The 27,059-nt window shown below is 43.1% G+C and overlaps 1 protein-coding gene across 4 annotated transcripts in view; it reads left to right on the top strand.

Moving 5' to 3' along the window:
- Positions 1 to 12,485: 12,485 nt before the first annotated feature.
- Positions 12,486 to 27,059, top strand: part of LOC137327926 (uncharacterized) — a 39,623-nt gene continuing 25,049 nt past the window's right edge. For 2 of the 4 annotated variants that reach the window (XM_067993867.1, XM_067993866.1), the window contains exons 1-2: positions 12,486 to 12,745; positions 25,591 to 25,932. In XM_067993867.1, the coding sequence (XP_067849968.1) occupies positions 12,634 to 12,745; positions 25,591 to 25,932 (454 nt within the window). In that variant the 5' untranslated portion in view covers positions 12,486 to 12,633. Of the gene's footprint in view, positions 12,746 to 20,296; positions 20,553 to 25,590; positions 25,933 to 27,059 lie in introns of those variants that run through there. The other 2 variants (XM_067993865.1, XM_067993868.1) reach the window with 2 other exon arrangements.

Below are 27,059 nucleotides of genomic sequence, written 5' to 3'. Positions count from 1 at the left end.
CCCCAAATGCACCAAATGAACCTGTTGACCGTGTGAATTTAGCGGTTTTCTCGCCATATTACATTTCTCCTGCTGTTGAAGAAGCCGAGGTTTGATCTGCATTAGCTGCTGATCCTAGTGGTCGTTTTGTATAATTTATTTTAATTCACTTATTATTTAAAATGTCAGCCTTGGCTCAGTGGTAGTACTCTTGCCTCTGAGCTAGAAGGTTGTGACTGCCAGGCGAAGGCAGTCAAAATTGACTCTATGGAGTGTAAATTGGTTGTCAAGATCCAAACTGAATCCAAAGTGAAGCAGTGTGAGACTACTTCTTTGCCCCAATGTCAGGTCAGGCCTTGATTGATCCAAGTTGCATTTACACTATAACTGCGGATTCCACACAAAACAAAACCACTGTGCACCAACATTACGGTTATAGTGTGAATGCATCCTTAAAGGCACACAGCTCCACCTTAGCAGCAGAATATTGTATAACACTCCTACTTTTCTTTTTAGTGAAATTCCAGTACTATGCCTAATGTAAGCTGGGAGTTTCTCGTGCATAATAAATTGCCCAGTCAGCTCAGTGTAAATTTTGTAAGCACTAAACTAAGTACTCCAAACTTGACACTTCATTACAAAATGAGAAAATTGACTCCATGAATTCTTCAACTTATTCTGAGCTAATTTTCCTGAAAGAAAACATTTTCAAGGGTTGTTAAAACAATACTAAATATTCAAAGTTGAGTCTTTACATTTTAATCTGTTCCAAATGGTTACATCACTTGGCTTTTTCTATTGTTTATCCTGAGAATCTAAAAATAATCAGTCTGTGGCCATGTCACTGTTTAACGGTAGAGAGGACTTGACCAGCTTTGTATATGTAAAATACATTCTGTGTAAATCAAAAAACAGGTTCAACCTCAAGAAGGCCAACGAACAGCACCAGTTTATCTGGCCTCCAAAGATGTTGGCCCAGAGTTTGCTCCAAAAATAACAGAGAGCCGAATAGCGCTCACTGTTATTTAAGGACAAATGGAAGAGCAACTTCCGGTGAGTGCGCATGTGCAGTCAAACGCGCGAATCCGGAAGTTGCTCTGCGAGATGCCCTGCTCATTTGAAAGCTGCACAGGAGGGACAGCTCGGCGGTGAAATGAATGGACTAGTGCAAAGTTGCTGCACTGGCCAGGTGCAAACAAACTAATCTACACAGAAAAATATATGCTTTTTTATTAGGTCTAAGCTAACTTTTAACAGCGTGGTAAATCTTAATGGCACTGAAAATTAACTTTTAAAAATGTGAAGTCTCATTCTTTCCAATTTTAATTGTTAGAGATTTTTTTTCAAATTTTAATTTTTATTCTTTACTTTTCATTTCTCTCTCTTTTATCTCTGTCTTTCAATTCAACATTTCTTACCCACTCTCTATTTCGCTTTCTCGAACTGATTTTACATTGAAGTAACTGATGTAGTTTGCACTTTATGGTTCGGACTCTGCGGCTTGTCAAGGATGCTTGATCAGATTGGTTAAGGGGACAGAGAGATCCTTTCCCTGCTCACACAGCTCAGATGCCCGGGAGAGGATACTACACTTTCTGCAGCTCACCATAAGAGGAAGTTCCTGCACTAAAGCCCATGGATCGTTCGTGGGCAAGTTCAAATCTAATGAACGGTGGGTGCCATTCGTTCACCGCTCAGAGCAAATTCTAGGCCATTCTTTCATCTTGACATTTGTCTTGGTTTGATGCACGAACTGAATGAGGAGGTCATTGTTTTGGAGGTGTGAACAAATCCATTATCTACATAATTTAATCATCCACTTTGGAACTGGAGATTGTCAAAAAAAACATTAAATAATCAAGATAGTTTGAGAGTTTTGACAAAGTTTGCACAAACAAAATATTGACGTGTCTATTCTCCTCATAGATTCTGTCTGATTTGCTGAGTGTTTCTAGCAATTTCTGTTTTTTTATCATTGTAAGAAAATTTTGCATTTTTTGCCCACATTGAATCCAGTGTGAACTTCAAGCAAATCAAAGATAAAACCGGATATTTAAGCCTGGTGGGGGAGTTTGCAGCAGAGGAAGCAGACAAAGTCCTTTCAGAAATGGTGCCAAAAGTAAGTAGTGGAGGGAGAAAGACAGTTGTGTTATAAGAGGCCTGCCAGTTTTATACAGCTGTTGTGTGAGAATAGTACTATTCTATTTGTTAATAGCACTTCAATTTGAAGCCTGAAACAACTTCATTCTCTCACCTGGAAAATTTTTATCTGCCACATTTTCTTAGTAACTGATCTTCATAATTGTATCATTTTCTAAGGGATTAAATACATTTTTTAAAAACATATTTCACAATAACAATTAAATTTATCCAATTTCAGATTGAAGTGCTATTAACAAATAAAGCACGTGCAGAATAGTTCTTTTCTTACACAACAGCTGTATAAAACTGGCAGGCCTCTTATAACACAACTGTCTTTCTCCCTCCACTACTTACTTTTGGCACCATTTCTGAAAAGGACTTTGTCTCCATCCTCTGCTGCAAACTCCCCCACCAGGCTTAAATATCCGGTTTTATCTTTGATTTGCTTGGAGTTCACACTGGATTCAACGTGGGCAAAAAATGCAGAATTTTCTTACAATGATACAAAAACAGAAATTACTGGAAACAATTATCTTTTATATCTTTTAATATCTTTACAAAAGTCTTTACTTGAAGGCCATAATCTCACAAAAGATTGCACTTGGACTTAATAATTTTGCCTGGAGCTGTGACGCTATCAGCTGAATTTGGATTGTGCAGTTTGAGCATGTATAGTGTACCTAATTTCCCAGGATGCATCAATACTGTTCAGTCAACAGTGCAGCGTGAAGGAATTCCCCCATGCACAGGAACCTGATATGAAGTCAGACTATGGTCATGACATTACCCCATCGGGTGTCTGGTGTAAAAATTCCAGATTCTCATTCAGCTCCAACTGAAAATTCTCAATGGTTTCAGTGTGGAGCCCAGATTGCAGATGGATTATTTTAGCAAAAGGAAACTTCCTCTTATTTTCTGATGATTCAGTATTGGTGATCAGGAAATACCCTTGCAACCAGTGTTGTATATATTAATAGTCCCTTCTCGCAGCCGATGAATTACTCAGAGGCTTTGCCACATTGAATATTCTCTTCCATCTGTTACAAAACATAACAGTGAAGCAATTGCATATGGCAGGACATTGAGTCCTGGTGGTGGTGTGGCCTGCATCACCAAATCACATCTTGGTCTTTCTCCCCTACTCTGGTGCCTTCATCTCTTTCAAGCACCTTGTAGGTATAGGTGCACCAGGTAGAATAGCCATGGTAAGCTTTTGTTAATATAAAATATATATCCACATATTAAAGATTGATTCTGCAGTGGTTGTAATGGCTATACAAGGCCAGGCCTGGAATATAGGAGACATAGGGGGTAATATTGGATAACCCCCATAACCGGGCATGGAGGTCATGGTGCTCGATTAACCCGTGCCTGGTCGTTGAGATGCAGACAGCAGGTAACATTCGTGCTGCCTGGTGATTTACCTGATTGCTGCACTGTTGAGTTGATGCTCACCAGCAGGGGGCCCCGATATCGCGAATGGCTAGCACCACTTAAAGGCAGCTTGCAACTCTTAAAGGCAGCCTGCACCTCTTATTTGCAAAATATAAGATACTGTCTGAACAGCGATCAGACATCGTACACAGATGCAAGTCCCGTCCCTATGTTTACAAACTATTGAGTTATTTTAAAACATTGAATAAAGGTTGCGCACTACTAAATACGACATCCTCCAATCTACATGCCAGGCCCCACCAATCTGCCAATCTGAGTTTGTATCAGGCCTGCAAGAGAGCGTGCACCAAGGTTCCCTGATGATGCACTGGAGGCCTTGGTGCAAGAGGTGGACAGAAGGAGGGGCATCCTATATCTGTAGGGGCGGGGGGCAAGAGGCCCTCCAGTCATATGCTCCCGAGACAGTGGGAGGACTTAGGGGCCGAGGTCAATGCCAGGTGCATAGTGCCATGAACATGGATGCAGTACAGGAAGAAGTTCAATGCTTTGACATGAGTGGTCAGGTGAGTGAGGTCAATCTCAAGTGGCATCTCCTTCCATCTGCACCACTAGCCACATCCACTGCTCCACATACTACAACCCCATCATCCACCTACCAACAAACTCTTTCAATCAGTACTCAACTCTTCCAATCAGATGCTTCCTCTCACCCTCACACATTGCCACTGTTGCAAGCCACACACCCACAGCTCACACGTCGCACACACTGATAGCTATTCAACCATGAAAGCCACAACAGCCAAACATCTTACAGGACGCTCACTGCTTTCTTGCAGGAGAAGGTGGTGCACAAAAGGAGGCAGCAAGTGGCAGTGACTCCATGGAACATGAACCTGCTGTCCTCCTCAGGATGACAGCATTCCTGTCCCACCCCTGCCACTCCGCCAGTGCCCCTGCTGTTGTCTGTCAGCTAGCCAGCCCACTCCCTGTAGAGTATTGAAACTTTACTATAGGAACATAGGAAGATAGGAACAGGAGTAGGCTATTTAGTCCCTTGAGCCTGTTCAGCCATTCTGTGGCCTAACACCATATCCCTTAATGCTTTTGGTTAACAAAAATCTATCAATCTCAGATTTAAAATTAATAGAGCTAGCATCAACTGCCGTTTGCGGAACAGCGTTCCAAACTTCTACCAGCCTTTGCGTGTGAAAGCGTTTCCTAACTTCACTCCTGCAAGTCCTGACCCCTAATTTTTAGGCTATGTCCCACAGTCCTGGTATTCAAGTATAGGAGACCTCCAAAAACAGGTACAAATCAGCGGCCAGAAGCAATAATCCAGCAACTAACCTGTAACTCCTGCATGATCCCTTTAAATAGCGCTGGTGGGGGGGGGTCCTCCATGCCGTTTAAGACCTGTTCAGCTGTGTGAGGTTAAGACAGTGCATCGGCTGGAGCGTTGAGTTCCAAAATCGCATCTGTCCCTTTAAATCAGTGTTGCACACTGACCTACTGCTTATTTTCCCTACTTTACATGCTTCCGGTGCTCGTTAACTGCACGCGCACAAACGCCTTTACCAAGATGGCATCCGGCGCACGTCACGCTGGAAGTGTGCGCGCTCCTTCTGGACGCCATTTTGGATCCTTAGGATTCCACGTAGCGCCTACACAACGGGTGCTACGCAGCCCAATTTACAGCCCAGTACCTCATTAACCGTCCATGAGAAAAGATAAGGGGTGTGAATTTCTGCTTTGGGCGCAATCGGCAATTGGCCGCAAATTGTGCCGGAAAATTCTGCTGGCTGGGTTTTGTTGTGAGCTTCCGCTAAATTGCGTTAACATAATCACAATTGTAAAATCTTCCATGAATCAGTGCAATCTGGTAGCTTAAAAGAGCATTATCGTTTTTTTTCAATAAAAAATATTCAATGATGTATTAAGATGTATTTAAGAGTGGTAACCTGGTGCAGTTTTATTAATACAGCTGAAAATGGGTTTATCACAAACAATAAGCATTTTTAATAAGAGTGTCTAGTCCTCCACCTGTGAGTAACCTGATTTTAAATCACTGAAAATGACAAAAAAAAACTACACTGAAGCATTTAACTACTTTCATTGGTGGACACTAGTTAGTTTCTTAGAAAATTAAATATTTACTCTATCGTTGTTGATTCTGAACTAGCCTGGCTGCTTCAGTCATCTGTATCCCCTTCTGTGACATAAGAACATAAGAACTAGGAGCAGGAGAAGGCCATACGGCCCCTCGAGCCTTCAGGGGCCCCATTCAATAAGATCATGGCTGATCTATCTCAACTCCACTTTAAGAACATAAGAAACATAAGAAATAGGAGCAGGAGTGGGCCATATGGCCCCTCGAGCCTGCTCCACTATTCAATCAGATCATGGTTGATCTTTGAACTAAGTTCTACTTTCCTGCCCGATCCCCATATCCCTTGATTTCCCTAAAGTCCAAAAATCTATCTATCTCAGCCTTAATTATATTCAATGGATCAGCATCCACAGCCCTCTGGGGTAGAGAATTCCAAAGATGCACAACCCTCTGTGTGAAGAAATTCCTCCTCATCTCAGTCTTGAATGGCCCTTCCCCTTATCCTGCAACTATGCCTCTAGTTCTAGACTCTCTAGCCAGGGGAAACAATCTCTCAGCATCTACCCTGTCAAGCCCCCTCATAATCTTATATGTTTCAATGAGATCACCTCTCATTCTTTTAAACTCCAGAGAGTATAGGCCCGTTCTACTCAACCTCTCTTCATAGGGCAACCCTCTCATCCCAGGAATTAATCTAGTGAACCTTCGTTGCACTGCCTCCAAGACAAGTATATCCTTCCTTAGATAAGAAGACAAAAACTGTATGCAGTACTCCAGGTGAGGTCTCACTAAAGCCCTGTACAACTGTAGTAAGACTTCTTTACTCTTGAACTCCAACCCCCTTGCAATAAAGGTCACCATGCCATTTGCTTTCCTAATTGCCTGCTGTGCCTGCATACTAACTTTTTGTGTTTCTTGTACGAGGACACCCAAGTCTCTCTAAACACCAACATTTAATAGTTTCTCACCATTTAAATAATATTCTGTTTTTCTATTCTTCCTACCAAAGTTAATCTGTCTATATCCCTTTGCACACTCTGTGTCCTCCTCACAGCTTGTTTTGCCACCTGGCTTTGTATCGTCAGCAAACTTGGATACATTACACTTGGTCCCGTCATCTAAGTCATTAATATAGATTGTAAATAGCTGAAGCCCCAGCACTGATCCTTGTGGCACTCCACTAGTTACTGCCTGCCAACGTGAAAATGACCAGTTTATTCCTACTCTCTGTTTTCTGTCCGTTTACCAATCCTCTATCCATGCTAATATATTACCCCCAACCCCATGAGCCCTTATCTTGTGTAGCAACCTTTTATGTGGCACTTTATTGAACACCTTTTAAAAATCCAAATATACTATATCCACTGGTTCCTCTTTATCTACCCTGCTAGTAACATCTCAAAAACTCTAATGGGCTTGTCATTCACGATTTCCCTTTCATAAAACCATGTTGACTCTGCCTAATCATATCATGATTTTCTAAGTGCCCTGTTACTACTTCCTTAATAATGGATTTCAGCATTTTCCCAAAGACTGATGTCAGGCTAACAGGCCTATAGTTCCCTGTTTTCTCTCTCCCTCCTTTCTTGAATAGCGGTCTTACATTTGCTACCTTCCAATCCACGGGGACTATTCTAGAATCTAGGGAATTTTGGAAGATCACAACCAATGCATTCACTATCTCTGCAGCCACTTCTTTTAGCTCCCTAGCATATAGGCCATCAAGTCCAGGATTTGTTGGCTTTTAGTCCCTTTAATTTCTCCAGTACTTTTTCTTTACTAATATTAATTTCTTTAAGTTCCTCACTCTCATCAGACCCTTGGTTCCCCATTATTTCTGGTATGTTTTTTGTGTCTTCTACTGTGAAGACAGACACAAAATATCTGTTCAACGTCACTGCCTTTTCCTTATTCCCCATTATAATTTCTCCTGTCTCAGCCTCTAAGGGCCCCACATTTACTTTTGCTGTTGTCTTCCTTTTTATATACACGTGTAGAAGCTCTTACAATCTGTTTTTATATTTCTTGCTAGTTTACTCTCCTATTCTATTTTCTCCCTCTTTGTCAATTTCTTGGTCATCCATTGCTGGTTTCTAAAATTCTCCCACTCCTCACACTTACTACTCTTCTTGGCAACATTATAAGCCTCTTCTTTCAACCTAATACTATCCTCAACTTCTTTAGTTAGCCACAGATGGATCACTTTTCCCGTGGAGTTTTTATTTCTCAATGGAAAGTATATTCATTGAGAATTTTGAAATATTTCTTTAAATGTTTGCCATTGCTTATCTACCATCATATCTTTTAATCTAATTTCCCAATCAACTTTAGCTAACTCGCCCCTCATACCTATGTAATTGGCTTTGTTTAAGTTTAAGACAATAGTTTCGACTGAAGTATGTCACTCTTGAACGCAATGTGAAATTCTATCATATTATGATCACTCTTCCCTAGAGGATCCCTTACTATGAGATTACAATTAACCCTGTCTCATTACACAAGACAAGATCTAAAATAGCCTGCTCCCTGGTTGGTTCCACAGCATATTGTTCTAGGAAACTGTCTCAAATGCATTCCATTAACTCGTCCTCCAAACTACTTTTGCCAATTTGATTTGCTCAGTCAATATGAAGATTAAAGTCCCCTACAATCATTGCAGTACCTTTGTTACAAGCTCCTTTTATTTCTTGATTAATACTTTGTCCAACAGTATAACTACTGTTAAAGTGCCTGTGAACTACTCCCAGTGATTTCTGCCCCTTGTTATTTTTTTCCACCCATACTGATTCTACTTCCTGATCTTCCGAGCCAAGTTCCTTTCTCACTACTGTCTTTATGTCATTCTTTATTATCAGGGCAACCCCCCCACCACCCCACTTCCTTTTCCATTTTGTCTGACTTTTCGAAAAGTCAAGTACCCTGGAATATTTAGTTCTCGACCTGCGTCAACTTGCAACCACATTTCAGTAACGGCTACTAGATCAAACCTATTTGTGTCATTAATTTGTTTATCTTGTTACAAATGCTTCATGCATTCAAATAAAGCACCTTTAATTTTAACTTTTATGATTTTTTTTCTGATTTGAACTTATTCACTGATGCACTATTACCATTTAACTCTCTGTCCCTTCCTGTAACACTTTGCTTATCTTTACCCAAATCGTTAGGTTGCTCTATGGCCTTGACTTTTCTCTTTAGGTTTATAAATTTCCCCTTACCTGAACCCTCCCGCCCTCTTTTTAGTTTAAAGCCCTATCTACTGCTCTAGTTATTCGATTCAATGGGACACTGTTCCCAGCCTGGTTTAAGTGGAGCACACCTCGATTGAACAGCTCCCTCTATCCCCAGTACTGGTGTCAGTGCCCTATGAATCGAAACCCCTGTCTCCCACACCACTCTTTGAGCCACGCATTTAACTCTCTGATCTGTTTGACCCTGTGCCAATTTGTGGGTGGCTCAGGTAGTAATCCAGAGATTATTACCTTTGAGTTTCTGCTTATTAATTTGGACCCTAGCTCCTCAAACTCCCTCAGCAGAATCTCATTACTAGTTCTACCTATGTCGCTGGTTCCAATGTGGACCACGACAACTGGATCCTCTCCCTCATGATCCAAGTTCATTTATCAAGAAGTCTTTTATCTTGATATCCTTAACCCTGGCACCGGGCAGGCAACACAGCCTTTGGGACTCCCTGATGCAGCTGCAGAGAACAGTATCTATCCCCATGGCTATACTATCCCCTACCACTACCACATTCCTTTTTACTTCCCCCACTTGAATGGCCTCCTGTACTATGGTGCCGTGGTCAATTTGCCTGTCCTCCCTGCAGTGTTTGTTCTCATCCATACAGGTAGCAAGTACCTCGTACCTGTTGGACTAGGTCAAAGGCTGAGGCTCCTCCATCACTGCATCCTGGATCCCGATATCTGCCTAACTCACAGTCACATCCTCCTGTCCCTGACCACTGAATGAATCTAAACTACTACTTAACCTAAGAGGTGTGACTGTCTTCTGGATCAAAGTGTCCAGGTAACTATTCTCTCTCTGATGCATCGCAATGTCTGCAGCTTGGACTCCAGCTCAACAATTCTGAGCTGAAATTCCTCGAGCAGCAGACACTTACTGCAGACGTGGTTGTCTGGGATCACGCTGCTCTTCACAAACTCCCACATGCTGCAGTTACAACACACCACCTGCCCTGCCACCCTAATCTAACCTTGTTTTATTTATTTAATTAGTTAATATTTTTATTCACTCAATATTTTTATTTTTAATTAGTTTATCTAGTTAAGTTATTCATTTAATAAAATGATAGTTAATTTAGTTCTTAGTTTAAACCACTGTCCTAGCTTAGAGAGTAAAAGAAAGGTAATACTCACCAATCAATCACCTGCCTGCTGTCCTCTGATGTCACTCCTTGATTATTTTTTGCTCTGTTTCTCGCCGCCAGTTTACACCCGGGCCTCGGGCACCGCTTTACACCCGGGCCTCGGGCACCGCTTTACACCCGGGCCTCGGGCACCGCTTTACACCCGGGCCTCGGGCATCGCTTTACGCCCGGGCCTCGGGCATCGCTTTACGCCCGGGCCTCGGGCCCCGCTTTACGCCCGGGCCTCGGGCCCCGCTTTACGCCCGGGCCTCGGGCCCCGCTTTACACCCGGGCCTCGGGCCCCGCTTTACACCCGGGCCTCGGGCCCCGCTTTACACCCGGGCCTCGGGCACTGCTTTACACCCGGGCCTCGGGCTGCGCTTTATACCCGGGCCTCCGGCCCCGCTTTATACCCGGGCCTCGGGCACTGCTTTATACCCGGGCCTCGGGCACTGCTTTATACCCGGGCTTCGGGCACTGCTTTATACCCGGGCCTCGGGCACTGCTTTATACCCGGGTCTCGGGCACTGCTTTATACTCCTGCTGCTCTTGGTCCCTGGTCCCGCTCTCACTCTGGTGTCAGGCCTTGAGCCGCGCTTTATATCCCCGCCGCTCTCGGTTGCTGGTCCCGCTCTCGCTGTGCACTCGGGCCTCAGGCCTCCATACTTTATACCCCTGCAACTCTTGGTCGCTGGTCCCACTCTTGCTGTGCTCTTGGGCCCCGGGCCGCTCGTTTTATACCCCCGCTGCTCTCAGTCGCTGGTCCCACTCTCCCTACAGCAATCTATATATTTTACAGCAAACAACGTTGATTTACTCAGCAAACACTCAGTCTGGAACGAGCTGCCAGAGGCAGTGGTAGAGGCGGGTACAATTTTGTCTTTCAAACAGCATTTGGACAGTTACATGGGTAAGATGGGTATAGAGGGATATGGGCCAAGTGCAGGCAATTGGGACTAGCTTAGTGGTATAAACTGGGCGACATGGACATGTTGGGCCGAAGGGCCTGTTTCCATGTTGTGAACTTCTATGATTCTATGATTCTTCTAAACAGCAGAGCAAACAAAGTCTATTTATTGAGTCTATTTAAAGAGTCTGCAGCAAACAGAACTCATGACCAAAACTGTGGCAACTTCTCCCAACAAAAGCACAGTGATTTCTCCAGCAAAATGCAGTGAGCGGAGGATAATTACATACAAATTATGTGCATAAAATCAATCCCAGTCACTTACAGCAGTGCAGTCTTCAAGTGTGATTGACGGGGGAATTACCCAATCATCTCCATTCTGGCCAGGAATAGTGGTGTCACTATATGCAGCCCAAAAACATTTAAAACAAAAATTTGGGATCTGGACAAATTGAAAGAACCAGACACCAGCAACAAGTACAAAGATGTTGTAGAGAGAAACATCGTACATGCACCAGCCTCTACACTATCTGGGAGGCCAGCCAGGAGGTAACAGAGGCAGGGATGAGAGTTTCAGCAGCAGATGGGCGGAAATGGGTGATATTATGGAGGTGGATGCAGGCGGTCTTGGTGATGCAGAGGATACGCGGTCGGCAGCTCAGCTCAAAGTCAAAATAGGACGCGAGATTGCAAACAGTCCATTTCAATCTCAGACAGTGGCTAGGGAGGGGGATGGAGTAGATCGCAAGGGAACGGAGATTGTGGCGGGGAACAGAGACAATCGCTTTGGTCTTGCCAATATTTAATTGGGGGAAATTTCTGCTCATCCAATACTGACAAACAGCATGACAAATCAGAGGCAGTGGATTCTCTCCCCTCGCTCTTCCCTGCATCCATGGCTTTTAATATATTATCAAACAGATAAAATGTTTTCTGCAGGGACAAAACTGTTGCTGATACAGTCTTTTCTTTTAAGCTACTCTTTTTTTCCCCAGGTGTTTTAGGCCCCCCTTTTATAAGCGGGGGTGGCGGGGGGGGGGTTGTTAGGGTGTGTTTATGTGCAGTAAATCATTAAAACCCAAAATAAGTGGGGTTTTTTTCTTTCTTTGTGTGTTTTAGGCCCCCCTTTTTAAAAGGGGGGGCTGTTTAGGGTGTGTTTATGTGCAGTAAATCAACAAACCCAAAATAAGAGGTTTTTTTCTTTTTTTGTGTGTTTTAGGCCCCCCTTTATAAGGTGGGGGGGGGTTGTTTGGGGTGTGTTTATCTACAGTAAATCAATAAATGCACAGTCTTTGAAACGCGCGGAGGGAGAACACTCAAAAATATGAGGCTATTTGTCGGGCGTTCCCCTCCCTCCTCCTTCCATGAATAAGTGTAAACAATTTTACAAGTTATAGTCCAGCAATTTTATTTTAAATTCACAAGCTTTCGGAGGCTTCCTCCTTCGTCTTAGACACAGCTATCCATGAATAAGGACATTAGCGAAGCCTTAGTTCCCCGAAACAGCTTTGTTAACACGAATATGAAACAATGTAATAATTTATATATATATATATATATATATATTCACCATGGAGACTATGTTACTGTTTCCATTGCGAGTCGGCTGCAGACCCTCCTGTAGCGACAGATAGAATTACAATGTTGCAGTTTATCCGGAGGAACCACGTGAACAGAAAGTGTGAACGAAATCGAAAGTAGATTTTTTTTTTCCGTTTTGGTTGTTTGTGCAAGATGTCTGCTGAGGGCAAATTCGGGTTAAAATACCTGCGAATGAGTGCTGGGGGCCCGGGTCCGGTGGTGCTGGTGTGCGCTCTGCTCGCAGGGTGGTTCGTCTTTCCCACAGGTAAAGAAACAGCGCGGTTCAGAGCCTCTCCGCTGTGAAATATGGTCAAAAAAATAACACAGCTGACAAAATGGAGGCAAATTTCTTATCCGTTGCCTTTCTCAGGAATTGTATATTTTAAACGACCTTGGAACTGTTTTTTTGTTTGTGTGTGTGTGTTTTACGATCCAGTTCTTGTTAGTGAGGCTGATGGTATATCTATTTCTCTGGAAAAATTGAGTTTAAAATGATATCTTGTGCTTATGGGTCCAGCCCCACCCATTGCCTTTATGTGGTGCGTTTTCTTTGGTAATAACTTTTTTTTAAAAAATCTGGTAATTAAAAAGCTGGTATCAGTAAAAGTGACCTTGAAGCTGTGGGGTTGTCTTAAAAATCTTCACTTAAGTCCTTTTTAGGGAACAAAACCAGCCCCTATATGCGAGCGCAGGTCTCAAGGCAGGAAAGTATGGGCAGTAGACATGGGCCTAGCCAGCGACACCCGCATCCTGAGAATGGATAATAAAAAAAATCTCAAATTTGATGACCTGCTCAGTTAAACTGTGTTTTTAAAAGTTTTATTGTGTAATATTTTTGCCCTTTTCTAAGAAACTGCTTGGATTGGATGTTGTGGAGATGCCGGTGATGGACTGGGGTGGACAAATGTAAGATTCCTTGGATTGGATGTAACATAGAATCATAGAAATTTACAGTATAGAAGGAGGCTATTTGGCCCATCGTGTCTTTGCCAACCGAAAAAGAGCTATCATGCCTAATCCCACTTTCCAGCACTTACATACGAATTAAGAGCAGTAGTAGGCCATTCGGCCCCTCGAGCCTGCTGTGCCATTTGATAAGATCATGGCTGATCTGATTGTGACCTCAACCCTACTTTCCCGTCTACCTACTATAACCTTGTTAATCAGGAATCTATGAATCTATCTCACTCGGCCTTAAAAATATTCAATGACCCTGCCTCCACCACTCTCTGGGGAAGGGAGTTCCACAGACTCACGACCCTCTGAGAGAAAAAAATTCTCTTTATCTTCGTCTTAAATGGGAGACCCCTTATTTTTAAACTGTGGCCCCTAGTTCTAGTCTCTCCCACAAGGGGAAACATCCTCTCAGCATCTACCCCTTCTTGTCCCCTCAGGATCTTATGTTTCAATAAGATCACCTCTCCTTCTAAACTCCAGTGTATACAGGCCCAACCTTTCCTCATAAGATATCCCAGGAATCAGTCGCGTGAACCTTCTCTGAACCGCCTTCAAAGCAATTATGTCCTTTCTTAAATAAGGAGACCAAAACTGCACATGGTATTCTAGATGTGGTCTCGCCAATGCCCTGTACAACTGTAGCAAAACATCTCTACTTTATATTCCATTCCCCTTGCAATAACTGGCAACATTCCATTTGCCTTCCTAATCACTTGCTATTCCTGCATACTAACTATTTGTGATTCATGTACTAGGACACCCAGATCCCACTTGGTCTGTAGCTTTGTAGGTTACGGCACTTAACATAGGAACAGGAGTAGGCCATTCAGCCCCTCGTGCCTGCTGCGCCATTTGATAAGATCATGGCTGATCTGTGATCTAACTCCATATACCTGCCTTTGGCTCATATCCCTTAATACCTTTGGTAGCCAAAAAGCTATCTATCTCAGATTTAAATTTAGCAATTGAGCTAATATCAATTGCCGTTTGCAGAAGAGAGTTCCAAACTTTTACCACCCTGTGTGTGTAGAAATGTTTTCTAATCTCACTCCTGAAAGGTCTGGCTCTAATTTTTAGACTGTGCCCCCTACTCTTAGAATCCCCAATCAGCGGAAATAGTTTCTCTCTATCCACCCTATCTGTTCCACTTAATATCTTATAAACTTCAATCAGATCACCCCTTAACCTTCTAAACTCCAGAGAATACAACCCCAAATTGTGTAATCTCTCCTCGTAACTTAACCCTTGAAGTCCGGGGTATCATTCTAGTAAAGCTACACTGCACTCCCTCCAAGGCCAATGTGTCCTTCCGAAGGTGCGGTGCCCAGAATTGCTCACAGTACTCCAGGTGTGGTCTAACCAGGGTTTTGTATAGCTTAAAGTGCATATCCAAGTACTTTTTAAATGTGATGAGCGTTTCTCCCTCTACTACCCTTTCAGGCAGCAAGTTCCAGACTCTCGCCACCCTCTGGGTGAAAAAAATTCTCCTCAGCTCCTCTGTAATCCTTTTATCAATTACTTTAAATCTATGCCCCCTGGTTATTGACTTATTTGCTAAAGGAAATAGGTCCTTCCTATCCATTATATCTAGGCCCCTCATAGTTTTATACACCTCATTTAAATCTCCCCTCAGCCTCCTTTGTTCCAAAGAAAACAACCCCAGCCTATCCAATCTTTCCTTATTTCTTAAAATTCTCCAGTCCTGGTAACATCCTTGTAAATCTCCTCTGTTCCCTCTCTAGTGCAATCACATCATTCCTGTAATGAACTGTATGCAGTACTCAAGCTGTGGCCTAACTAGTAGTGTTTTATACAGTTCTAGCATAACCTCGCTGCTCTTATATTCTATGCCTCAGCTAATAAAGGAAAGTATCCCGTATGTCTTCCTAACCACCGTATCTACCTTCAGGGATCTATGGACATGCACTCCAAGGTCCCTCTGTTCCTCCACACCTCCCAGTATCCTCCCATTTATTGTGTATTCCCTTGCCTTGTTTGCCCTCCCCAAATGCATTACCTCACACTTCTCCAGATTGAATTCTATTTGCCACTTTTCTGCCCACCTGATCAGTCCATTGAGATCTTCCTGCAATCTACAGCTTTCCTCCTCACTATCAATCACACAGCCAATTTTTGTAACATCTGCAAACTTCTTAATCATGCCCCCTACATTTAAGTCTAAATCATTTAATATATACCACAAAAAGCAAGGGACCCAGTACTGAGCCCTGTGGAACCCCACTGGAAATAGCCTTCCAGTCACAAAAACACCCCTGGACCATTACCCTGCCACTGAGCCAATTTTGGATCCAACTAGCCACTTTCCTTTGGATCCCATGGGCTTTTACTTTTTTGACCAGTCTGTCATGTGGAACCATGTCAAAAGTCTTGCTAAAATCCATGTAGACTACATCAAACGCGCTACCCTCATCAAACCTCCTTGTTACCTCCTCAAAAAATTCAATCAGATTAGTCGGACACGCCCTTCCTTTGAATCCATGCTGACCATCCTTGATTAATCCATGCCATTCTAAATGATAATTGTTACTGTCCCTCAGAATTGTTTCCAATAATTTGCCCACCACCAAGATTAGGCTGTCTGGCCTGTAATTACTCGGACCATCCCTTTCTCCCTTTTTAAACAACAGTATAACATTAGCAATCCTTTGGCACCACACCTGTAGCCAGGGAGGATTGGAAAATGGTGGTCAGAGCCTCCGCTATTTCTTCCCTTGCTTCTCTTAACAGCCTGGGATACACTTCATCCGGGTCTGGCAAATTATCTACTTTCAAAGATGCTAAACCCCGTAACATTAAAAAATGAAGTTAATTTTGATGAGTTTTGTTTTTGGTAGTTGTGTTGGGGGATAAAAATGTTGTCGTCATTTTCAAGCCAGTCTAAAGAAGGAGAATGCTGTAAATTTTTCAGGATTTTTGGAAATGGATCACATGTCGCTAACTGCAGCCAACTGTGTGCTGAAGGAACAGGCCGTGGTTAGGGAATATTAGGTGTAGGTGTACTTTAACATTCAAACCCGCTTAGAGTGAAGCAGAGCTGGTAGACCTGAGTTCCACAGTTGGTTCCTCATCGCTCGTCGGCTCACTGTTACAATTTTTAAAAAAAACATGACAATGAAGTTTAAAAAAGGCCACTTTCTACCTATTGCTGTTATACTGCAGCTGGTACAAAGCGCTAACTTATCTAAATTTAATTAAAGTAACTTCACCTCAACATGTACCCATATTTTTATGTCGTCACTGTGACTGATGCAAAATGTATAATGTGACTGAGCTGTCACTGATAGGGTTAAGAACCTTCACGTACAAGTGAAAAGTAGAAGCTTTTTAAAAAAAAAAAGCATCTGTATTTTCTGATTGTCAGAGAACATTTGCCTCCTTTAACCCCCATTCCCCCAATAATAATGTGATCAGTGGGAAACTGTCACTGCTCATTAGTGAAGATATTCAAAATTTCACGGTTGAGTTAAGGTTCAGGATTGTTTTTACACCATAGATTGCAGCTCTTCATCCCTGGATTCTGGTTCTGTGATCACAGGAGTCCAAAATTAAAGATAAATACAGGCCTGCAGCATGAATATTCTGATCATGTGGTCTTGAAACATGGGCCTCCTTTGAAGATGAACCTGATTATAGGTGGCACTTTATTTTGTGTTTTTACTAGGGGTGCAGACTCTAGTGTATCTAGTGCACAACTGGTTTAGGCATTCATCACCAGATCTAGCTGGGCCACAACAAACACTATTGGGCCTCACTCCTCTGCCAAAACCACCCACTACTCTAGGATCATCTTGGAAAGCAAAGTTGACCTCCTGGCTTCTTTTCTCCACTACCAACTGTCTTCTTAAACCCTTCTCCCCTACCTTCTCCAGCCTCACCTCTGACAACAAGTGCAAGGAACGAACCCATGGACTTCTTTGTGACCAAGACAGAGACTATCTATTTCAGCTACTTCCCCTCCCCCATTTCCCACCAAGCCACTTATCCCCTCAGCACGTTCTTCACCATAGCCCTGAACCCATGTCTCTAGTTTCTCTCCTGTCACCCCTCATGCCTTTTCTGAGCTCATCTCATCCATGAGATCCACCTACTGCTCCCCTGACCCCATTCCCACTAAACTTCCCTTCCTGGCCTCCATGCTAGCTATCATTGTAAATGGTTCCCCCTCCCTTTCAAAACCGCCATGATTACCCTTCCTTAAAAAGAAACACCTTCAACCTCTTCTGTCCTTGCAAACTATCACCCCCATCTCCAACCTTCCTTTCCTCTTTGTCCATGAATGTGTTGTTGCGTTTCAAAACCCATGCTCATCTCTCCCACAGTTCCCTGTTGAATCTCTCCAATCAGATTACCGCACCTCCCACAGCAGCAAAACAGCTTTAACCTCTGTAACTGTGACCGTGGTTCATTATCCCCCCCTAATTCCCCTTGACTTTTCTGTAGCCAGTCACATGGTTGACCATACCATACTACTCCAGTGCCTGTCTTGCATTGTTCAGTTCAGTTGGACTGCCCTTGCATGGTTCCACTCATAACTATTCAAGTGTAACCAGTGCACCTCCAGCATTGGCTTCTCTTTCAGCCCTCGGACCATTACCTCTGGAGAACCCCAGACATGGTCCTATCCTTTTCCTCATACTGCCTCTTGGCGACATCATCCACAGACATGGGGTCAGCTTCCACATGCACACTGATGACCCACAGCTCTAACTCTCCACCACTTCTCTTATCAATGGCTCTCCCTCCCCTCCCCGGCCACTGCCTTAGGCTGGACTAGAACATTTTCAACCTCGGCATGCTATTCGACCCTGAGCTGAGCCTCCAACTCCATATCCTCTCCAACACAAAGACCAACTGCTTCCATCTCTAATATCACCCGTCTCAACGCTACCTTAGCCCATCTACTGCTGAAATCATTAACTATCTTTTTATCATCTCCAGACTTGACCATTCCAATGGTCTCCTGGCTGGCCTCCCATCCAACACCCTCTAAACTTCAGCACATCCAAAATTTTGTTGTCCAAATTCTATCCTGTACCAAGTCCTGCTTATCCATCATCCCTGTGCTATACCTAAAAAAAAAAGTATCTTTTTTTATTCATTCATGGGATGTGGGCATCGCTGGCGAGGCCAGCATTTATTGCCCATCCCTAATTGCACTTGAGAAGATGGTGGTGAGCTGCCTTCTTGAACCGTTGCAGTCCGTGTGGTGAAGGTTCTCCCACAGCGCTGTTAGGTACGGAGTTCCAGGATTTTGACCCAGTGACGATGAAGGAACGGCGATATATTTCCAAGTCATAAGAACATAAGAACATAAGAAATTGGAGCAGGAGTAGGCCAATCGGCCCCTCGAGCCTGCTCCGCCATTCAATAAGATCATGGCTGATCTGATCCCAAGTCAGGATGGTGCGTGACTTGGAGGGGAACGTGCAGATGGAGTTGTTCCCATGCACCTGCTGAGCTTGTCCTTCTAGGTGGTAGAGGTCACGGGTTTGGGAGGTACTGTCGAAGAAGCATTGGTGAGTTGTTGCAGTGCATCTTGTAGATGGTACACACTGCAGCCACGGCCCGCTGGTGGTGGAGGGAGTGAATGTTTAAGGTGGTGGATTCGGTGCCAATCAAGCGGGCTGCATTGTCCTGGATGGTGTCGAACTTCTTGAGTGTTATTGGAGCTGCAGTCATCCAGGCAAGTGGAGAGTATTCCATCACACTCCTGACTTGTGTCATTTAGACGATGAAAAGGCTTTGGGGAGTCAGGAGGTGAGTCATTCGCCGCAGAATACCTAGCCTCTGACCTCTTGTAGCCACAGTATTTATGTGGCTGGACCAGTTACGTTAATATACAACAGGCCCAGCCAGACCATCCACCTTAACAGTTATTTCCCTCTTCAAAGAGGCAATCTAACTCCTAGTAGTTCAGAGATACTTTTTTCCCCCCCTCCAACTCCACCCCTGATAGGCCATCTGTTTCACCCAGTTTAGAGACACTTTAGCTATTTGGTATGCAACTTTAAAGCCAGTCCTGGCTACAGTGAGGTTTGTATTACATGGGGAAATTCCTGATTCATAGCATGACTAGCATTCCTACTTGCAGTGTGGTTCTTGAACGAAACAGTAGCATAAAACATTACCAAAATCACAAGCACTTGCTGCTCAAGCCACCCTTCCTCTTGCATTGCAAAAATAAACCTCAGGAAAATCAAAGAAATTAACCTCAAAACCTACATGGTACTTACATAGGGAAGAGACTAGTGCCCTTGCTGTCATTTTAAAAAAAGACTGAAATTCACCATATCCAATAGTGTTGCACCAAACATCACATTAAAAAAATTAAATTACAATATATGATGTTTTAGGGTTTTCTGTTCGATACACTATTTGGATTCAGCGTCACAGATCAATTCCGTAAGTGAACCTTGCCTCCCCTATGAACCAGAATTTGTATTTATCTGCCCTGTATCTATGTAAATATAGTGAGTCCCAGGGATTAACCAGAGAACGATTGCCACTGTATTTGGCTTACTGGAATATATCACATGCTGCCACTGATTGTCTTTGTCTTTGATGGGTTAGTTATATATGCAGTCTATCAGAACAAGGCTCAGTTTCTAAACCAACTGACAAATTTATTCAGTTTTGAAAAGGTAAGTAAACGGTAGTTGGTATAAAGTGCGTACCTACAATAGTTGTAACCTTTGCTAATCTCCTCATTGTCAAAAGAACAAAGGCACTTCTCCTGGCTACCTCCAATGTAAAATTTATTTTTGAAACACAATTACTCCTTATATGGTGAAACACTATCAAATAATCACTGACAAAGCAGTTTGCCTCCTGGTTTTAGACAGACTGGTGAGCTGAGCACAGGGTGACAAATATTAGCTCACAATCGGAAGCTCCTGGTCACAGAGCTGTATCTCAAAGAGACTACAAAGAATCGTGGGCCCTGCTCCCCCTCAGTCCCGACTTACATCTTCACCTCAGTTGCAGCTGTCAATCAAAACCACTACCTCAGTCACCAAGGATGATGGAATTGAATGGGATGGCTTGATCCATTTATTTGTGCCAAATACTTTGTGACCTGCGACGCCCACATCCAGGTACAATATGAACAGTCATCCCATGCACACCAATGAATTGTAGAATTTTTCATGTCGCTATCTTGCCATAAAATGTGAATATCAGCTAGATTGTATTGTAGATTCCCTCCAGCCTGCAGAAGGCATTACGCAATAACTGACTGTAACTTTGTAGCCAGCAATAAAGAATCCAGTAGAAAATCTAACAGAGAAAAATGCTTCATTTTTGTCGCAGAATATACTTAGTTATTTTCTTCAGCAATGTGGTCAGTCTGCTGCTCACCTATTCTGCATTAGTGTCTCCACGTTCTGAACTGAGGCCTCCCCTTTGTCCTCCTGGTACAAAGATTCATGCTGCAGTCCTACGTCAGCAATTGGGACTTCAATTGATACTGTCTGGACTGGCTAACCGTTTTTTTTAAATGGCTTTCCCGTTGACCATCTGCTAGAGTGATTGGAATTGAGAGGGTGGAGAGCAACATAACTCAAGGAATTCACAATGGGGGAAAACGGTTTTCAAAAGCAGGACACTATACCTGAGCTTTCTGGCTCCATTTAACCATTGATCTGTGTCCCACCTGCAGAGACTTTGAGTTAACACTTCTTATGTACACTTTTAATCCTCCTATTTGCTGCTCCAGTGGATAAGAAGTATTCATTTGCTGCTGGTTATGACTATGGCCACTTACTGTCCCTCTTCTGGGGTTGGCTTATATGTTGTTTAACCTCTGTTTATTTGCATTTCCCGAGTGCTGTTCTGCCTTTCCTGTCTTTATTTGGATTGCCTCTGGCTTGTTACGTTTTTTTTATGGAACTGTGGGTAGTCATATTTGCTGCTTCCTGTCGCCTGTTCTAGGTGTCCAATCCCTTGTTCACTGGTGCAGTCAGGGTCAGCTGGGAGACACTGTGGTCTGGACCCAAAGGTCCTTTTTGACCATGCAACAACAGTGACTGCACTTCAAAAGTAATGCATTGGCTGTGAAGCTCTTTGGGACACCCTGAGGGTGTGATCGGTGCTACATAAATACAAGTTTGTTTGTTCATTTGTAGTGTAAAATAAGAAAGATGCACAAATAGCTGGAGCTAGATCTTCCATCTCTTGTTCACTGGTGCAGTCCAAAAGCTTTTTTTCTTCTTCAATGGAAAAGCTTCTATTCATTGGGGGGGAAAATGCAGTAATTATTTTGGAAAACATTTAAAATCAAGGGATTATTTTTACAGTTTATATTAATACTGTACTTGGGTAAAGAATATAGAGAGGGCCTTGCATAATGTCGATGTAAGGAATGTTAGAACAGAATGTGATTAGATAGATGTAATACATAAAGAAAGGTTGGGATTTAGGTTTCTCTTTTTTTAATCCTCACTTGATCTATCCAATTGTAACCAGAACATCTCCAGCAATGGCTTCTTTTCCTTCCTCCACACCGTAACCTCTAGAGTCTCCTAAGGATCTATCCTCTTACCTATCTACTTGCTGCCCCTTGGCGACATCATCCGAAGACACTGGTCAGGTTCCACATGTATGTTGACAACACCCAGCTCTACCTCACTGCCTCTGTGTTGTCAGACATCTAGTCCTGGATGGGCCGCTATTTCCTCCAACTGAACATCGGGAACACCAAAGCCGTTGTCTTTGGCCCTCACCACAAACTTCGTACCCTTGCCGCCAATTCCGTCCCTTTTCCCGGCCACTGTCTTAGGTTGAACCAAACTGTTTGCAACCTTGACATCCCAATTAACTCTGCTGAGCGTCTAGCTCCATATCTCTCCATCACAAGAACTGCCTCTATCACATCGCCCTCCTCCACCACTGCCCATCCGCTGCTGAAATCCATTTCCATGCCTTTGGCACCTCCAGACTCGACTACTTTTGCAACATTGTTGGAAATATTGCCCCACACATGCTTGTGGTATGAACCACAGAGAAGGAGTCAGGCTAAGTATAACTTGGCTTTTACGGTTTATACTCCAGTACCTGCGTGAAAATGGCAAGGCATATGATTACAGCCTGCATGCTGAAAAGAGGTCTTGTTTCACAGTGTTTTAGCAAAGAGAAGCTATTAGAAAAGATGACTTTCCATACAGACCAGAAAGATTCCAGGTTTGACCCCTAATCTGTGCTGAGAAAGCTGATCTGAAATGGAATGATGATGAGGGCAATATAATTGATTTTAGCAATGTGGTTTGCGCTAAAACAGGTAGGCCCAAGACCCGATCAGAATTAAGCCTCGGGCTTCATTTAAAGTAGGCCCTAGGCAGGTCACCAGCAATGCGGATATAAATTTCGGGCCACAGCATCGCCGTCGGCAACTGTTGTCAGGACTGCTTCTTCCGGTTGCATGTTTGAGGAAAGTATTTTTTTATTAAACTTACCTTTTGCGGTGGCGGTATCAGAACTTAAGCCAGGTAAGTCCGCCGGCACTGTTGATTGGTGAGCCAGAATAGGTTATTAATCAGACCTGTCACTGGGGCCTGAGATTCTTTCAGGGCAGCTCCAAGTAACCATGCAAGCCATATATCCTAATGAGTGGGATGGCCCTAGTTAGACAAATAGTGGGAAGCTGACAAGAATTCTGAACTGGTAAGCTGGGTGGCTTTAGTTGGTTACACTCCAGCAATAGCGCACCCTCACCTGGGGGTCCCTAAAGTGTGGCAATTGCCAACCTGCATCTGAATTCTCTGGACTTGGGTAAGTGGGATGTGCCCTTACAGAGTGTTCCCTCTATATCTGACAAGTAGAAACTTCCTGTATGGCCCAGGGACCCACTTCTGATTGTAATCAACAGACTTCTGCAATGTGCAGGTATGTTGACATCCAGTGAGTGCAGAATAGAGATTAGGTGCAGCCCTTCATGGCTGAATGGTTTTCTTACCATTCACGTGTAAACCTAAATATTGTAACATGGGAACAGGAGTAGGCGATTCAGCCCCTCGTGCCTGCTCCGCCATTTGATAAGATCATGGCTGATCTGTGATCTAACTCCATATACCTGCCTTTGGCCCATATCCCTTAATACCTTTGGTTGCCAAAAAGCTATCTATCTCACATTTAAATTTAGCAATTGAGCGAGTATCAATTGCCGTTTGCAGAAGAAAGTTCCAAACTTCTACCACCCTTTGTAGAAATGTTTTCTAATCTCCCTCCTGAAAAGTCTGGCTCTAATTTTTAGACTGTGCCCCCTACTCCTAGAATCCCCAACCAGCGGAAATAGTTTCTCTCTTTCCACCCTATCCGTTCCCCGTAATATCTTATAAACTTCGATCAGATCACCCCTTAACCTTCGAAACTCCAGAGAATACAACCGCAATTTGTGTAATCTCTCCTCGTAACAACCCTTGAAGTCCGGGTATCATTCTAGTAAACCTACGCTGCACTCCCTCCAAGGCCAATATGTCCTTCTGAAGGTGCGGTGCCCAGAACTGCTCACAGTACTCCAGGTGCGGTCTAACCAGGGTTTTGTATAGCTGCAGCATAACTTCTGCCCCCTTGTACTCTAGTCCTCTACATATAAAGGCCAGCATTCCATCAGCCTTATTGATTATTTTCTGCACCTGTTCATGACACTTCATTGATCTATGTACCTGAACCCCTAGGTCCCTTTGGACAGCCACAGTTTTTAACTTTTTACCATTTAGAAAGTACCCTGTTCTATCCTTTTTTGATCCAAAGTGGATGACCTCACATTTGTCTACATTGAATTCCATTTGCCACAGTTTTGCCCATTCACCTAATCTATCAATATCCCTTTGTAATTTTATGTTTTTATCTACACTGCTTACAATGCCACCAATCTTTGTGTCGTCGGCAAACTTAGATATGAGACTTTCTATGCCTTCATCTAAGTCGTTAATAAATACTGTGAATAATTGAGGCCCCAAGACAGATCCCTGCGAGACTCCACTAGTCACATCCTGCCAATGTGAGTACCTACCCATTATCCCTACTCTCTGTCGCCTTCTGCTCAGCCAACTTCCTAACCAAGTCTGTACTTTTCCCTCGATTCCATAGGCTTCTATCTTAGCTAAGTCTCTTATGTGGGACCTTATCAAATGCCTTCTGGAAGTCCATATAAATAACATCCATTGACATTCCCCTGTCCACTACTTTAGTCACCTCTTCAAAAAATTCAATCAGGTTTGTCAGGCACGTCCTACCTTTCACAAATCCATGCTGGTGCTCTCTGATTAACTGAAAATTTTCGAGGTGTTCAGTCGCCCTATCCTTAAGATTCCAGCATTTTCCCCACAACAGATGTTAGGCTAACTGGTCTATAATTCTCTGGTTTCCCTCTCTCTCCTTTCTTAAAAAAGCAGAGTGACGTACAATTTTGCAATCTAGAGGGACAGTTCCTGAATCTAGAGAACTTTGAAAGATTATAGTTAGGGCATCTGCAATGTGCTCACCTACTTCCTTTAAAACCCTGGGATGGAAACCATCTGGGTGTGAACCATCTGGTCCTGGGGATTTGTCACTCTTTAGTGCTATTATTTATTCATTACTGTAACCACTTGGATAAGCTATTTGAAGGCTACTAGTGACTATAGTGGAGGACTACTGGTGACTGTTGAACCCTGCCACAGCGCCAGCTGTCACCTTCGAGAGAGATGGGGAACAGATTTGGAGAGTGTGTGTGTGTGTGTGTGTGTACAAATATATCTTCCTGATATTTTTCTCTCTTCGTAGTGTCCCCATTCTGAGCATCATACCCACCTGGGAGGACAGTCATGCAACCTGCTTTGAAGTCTCCATCTTTGCTGCTTCATAATCAGCTGCTAGGGAATGCCTGAGAATTACCTAATGTGATACTCCCTAATTTCTTGTGAGGAAGCATCTGTCATTTGCTCAACCCCTCTCAATGAGATGACCGATTGGTAGCACACCACGTCAGGGAATCATGGTTGTGACTTGCATCCAACCATTCCATGGCAGTGCCTTGGAGCTGAGCATCTGAAGTGCTACTGTGCCACATCAAGTAGCATATTTTGAATCAGTTTTATTTCTAGTTGTGATACTTGAATGGCGATAAAAATGTTTAATTCTTCTATTGACATTTAGAAACCTTGGGTGTGAACATATTCACCAGTCCAAAGCATGTCTTAGTGAATGAAGATGTTTCCCTGGAATGTAAGATTACCGGCTACAACACTTTTGACCTAACAAATGTTGGTGTCGAGTGGCATACTGGGCCCAAAAATCAGAGGACAATGGTCTATAGATTTCAGGCAGGAGCCCATTTCCCAAAAAGACCAGGAGCAAAAATGTCTGAGGCCAAATTAAAGAAAGGAGATGCTTCACTTCATCTTCCAAAAGTACAGTTTGATGAAGAAGGAGAATACACTTGTTCTGTATTTGTCACACCTGAAAAGGCAGAAAAGAGTGCAGAAATGCAGGTGTCAGGTAAGAGTCTCCAAAATTTTAATCTGTTGATCTTTGTGTTAAGTTGTTGGGTTGGGGAAACACTGTAAGGTACAGTACATTTAAGCATAAAGGTGTAAAATAAACATGCTCAAGGTAGAATAGATGATGCATTGGGTTAGCAAACTACCTTTTCATCTACGAAGCCTGGGTTTGAATGCAGCTCAGGCTGATAGATTGAAATTCCGCTCTGTCTGCTAGCAGTATGTGTGAAATGAGTTTGAGCAGTCTTAATTTTGGCACAGAATTGGCAATCTCACACCCAAAACCAGCAGGAAGGCTGTGTGGGGAAAAAGGAAACTTACAATGGTGCAGCAAGGGTACTTCTTTAAGGTTAAAGGTGAGACAGAGTGTAGAGGGGCAGAGTTGAAGAATTTTACTCGGTAGCACAACCTATGAGTGTTTGCTGACACTGGATGACAAAATTGAAAAAATGTTCTGATGCCCAACTGCGATGAGCACAAAAAAAAAATTACCCCCAAATGCTTCTTTAATAAGAGTGCTGTGACAACCTTTTATTATTTCAACTGCTCGGTACAGAAAACCAACAGGCTCTCACACAGGTACCAATGAACAAACAACCTAAAACAACTAATCAGAATACTCACAACATTGAAATCTATGATGGCTATTTAACCAATGAAGAAAATACAAAGTATACACACAATCCCAACAGAGTATCACTACAAAACATAATTTAAAAATTGCACACAAGTTTGATATTAATATGTTAGATGTACAACTGGAAACCTGAGGACTTTTTTTAAACCATCACTCTAAGCCCTATTATTTCTATAGCCTGTAGAATTCTATGGCCTCTTGAGGCCAATTCCTGCAGCAATTGTAACCCAATTGTATGGCATAAGAATATTGTCTATTCCCTGGCAGGTTTGTCTAGGGTTTGGAAAATCTCAATATAATAAATATTTTTAAAATATTGTGTATAAATAGTGCTAAACTGCAGTTCATAAATTTTAAATGGTTTAAATCCTTTGTGGCCTTACCCTTCCATGGTGGGGGGGGGGATTTTAACCGCCCCCCAAGACGGGTGGAATAGTGGCAGGGGTGGGGGGTTGAATTGTTAAAAATGGGAAACCCGACCCCAATCC

The sequence above is a fragment of the Heptranchias perlo genome, chromosome 12 (assembly GCF_035084215.1).
Source record: "Heptranchias perlo isolate sHepPer1 chromosome 12, sHepPer1.hap1, whole genome shotgun sequence".
Taxonomy (NCBI): Eukaryota; Metazoa; Chordata; class Chondrichthyes; order Hexanchiformes; family Hexanchidae; genus Heptranchias; species Heptranchias perlo.
Note: the sequence above shows the minus strand (reverse complement) of the source record. Positions and strands in the feature narration are given on the sequence as shown.